Below are 788 nucleotides of genomic sequence, written 5' to 3' on the forward strand. Positions count from 1 at the left end.
AAAAAGCACTATTAGATCCAATAAACTTCAAGTGCTCAGCCAGTTTCCTTGGATCTGGATAATCCATAGCGTTGATGAAAGATCCTGGAGGAGCGAAACGACTGTAGTTCGCTCCACCGAGCGTTAACGGCATAATCTCGAAGTTCAACACATTGAAAAATTTTTCTGTTACGTAGTCTTTACATATCGAATTCTCAAATGCTAAGTAAAACTTGTATGTTCTTAAAATGTCTTCGTAGCATTTTGCTGACTGTGTTGGAAGACAAACTTTGTCTCCACATTTTCCATAAATATCCACAGAAATGAAAGCTTTCAATTTTCGAACGTATTCTTCTCTCTTACTCAGTGTGTGGCAATTGCTCACGATCCAAACAACATCTTTATCTTTTTTTTCAAGGAAGTCGTTGTCATGAGTCTTAACTGGTAAAGTTCCTTCACAGATGTGCCCATAACGTACCGGTATGTCCGAATCTTCACGATAAGTCATTGTCCAGTTGAACAATCCATCGAATTTCTGCCAAGGAAACTTTGATAAATCTTGGAGCTTCTATTCCATAAAGAATCCATCGTTGATGCAGACGCCTCTTGTTCGGCAGTTTTACATTCGGCTTAAAGTTTGTGATATGAAAGAGAACAGCATCTACTGACGTAAGCAGCTTTCGATCTGCGGTAACAGTACATTGGTATTGACAGTTGTAACGAGAAAATGTTTTGTTTCCAGGCAAGGAAAAGTAATAATCGTCGGTAAACTGTGTCCTAAAAAACTTTGTCCAGAGCAAAATAGTAAC

At 38.5% G+C, this 788-nt stretch overlaps 1 protein-coding gene across 1 annotated transcript; it reads right to left on the reverse strand.

Annotated features, from left to right (window-relative positions):
* Positions 1–9: 9 nt before the first annotated feature.
* On the reverse strand, positions 10–547 carry LOC111084878 (alpha-(1,3)-fucosyltransferase C-like; the record flags this gene model as incomplete). The annotated part of the gene is made up of 1 exon (XM_022381350.1): positions 10–547. A coding segment is annotated over one exon (538 nt), but the record flags the coding sequence as incomplete, so codon positions are not given.
* Positions 548–788: the final 241 nt, after the last annotated feature.

This window comes from Limulus polyphemus, unplaced genomic scaffold, assembly GCF_000517525.1.
Source record: "Limulus polyphemus unplaced genomic scaffold, Limulus_polyphemus-2.1.2 Scaffold272204, whole genome shotgun sequence".
NCBI lineage: Eukaryota > Metazoa > Arthropoda > Merostomata > Xiphosura > Limulidae > Limulus > Limulus polyphemus.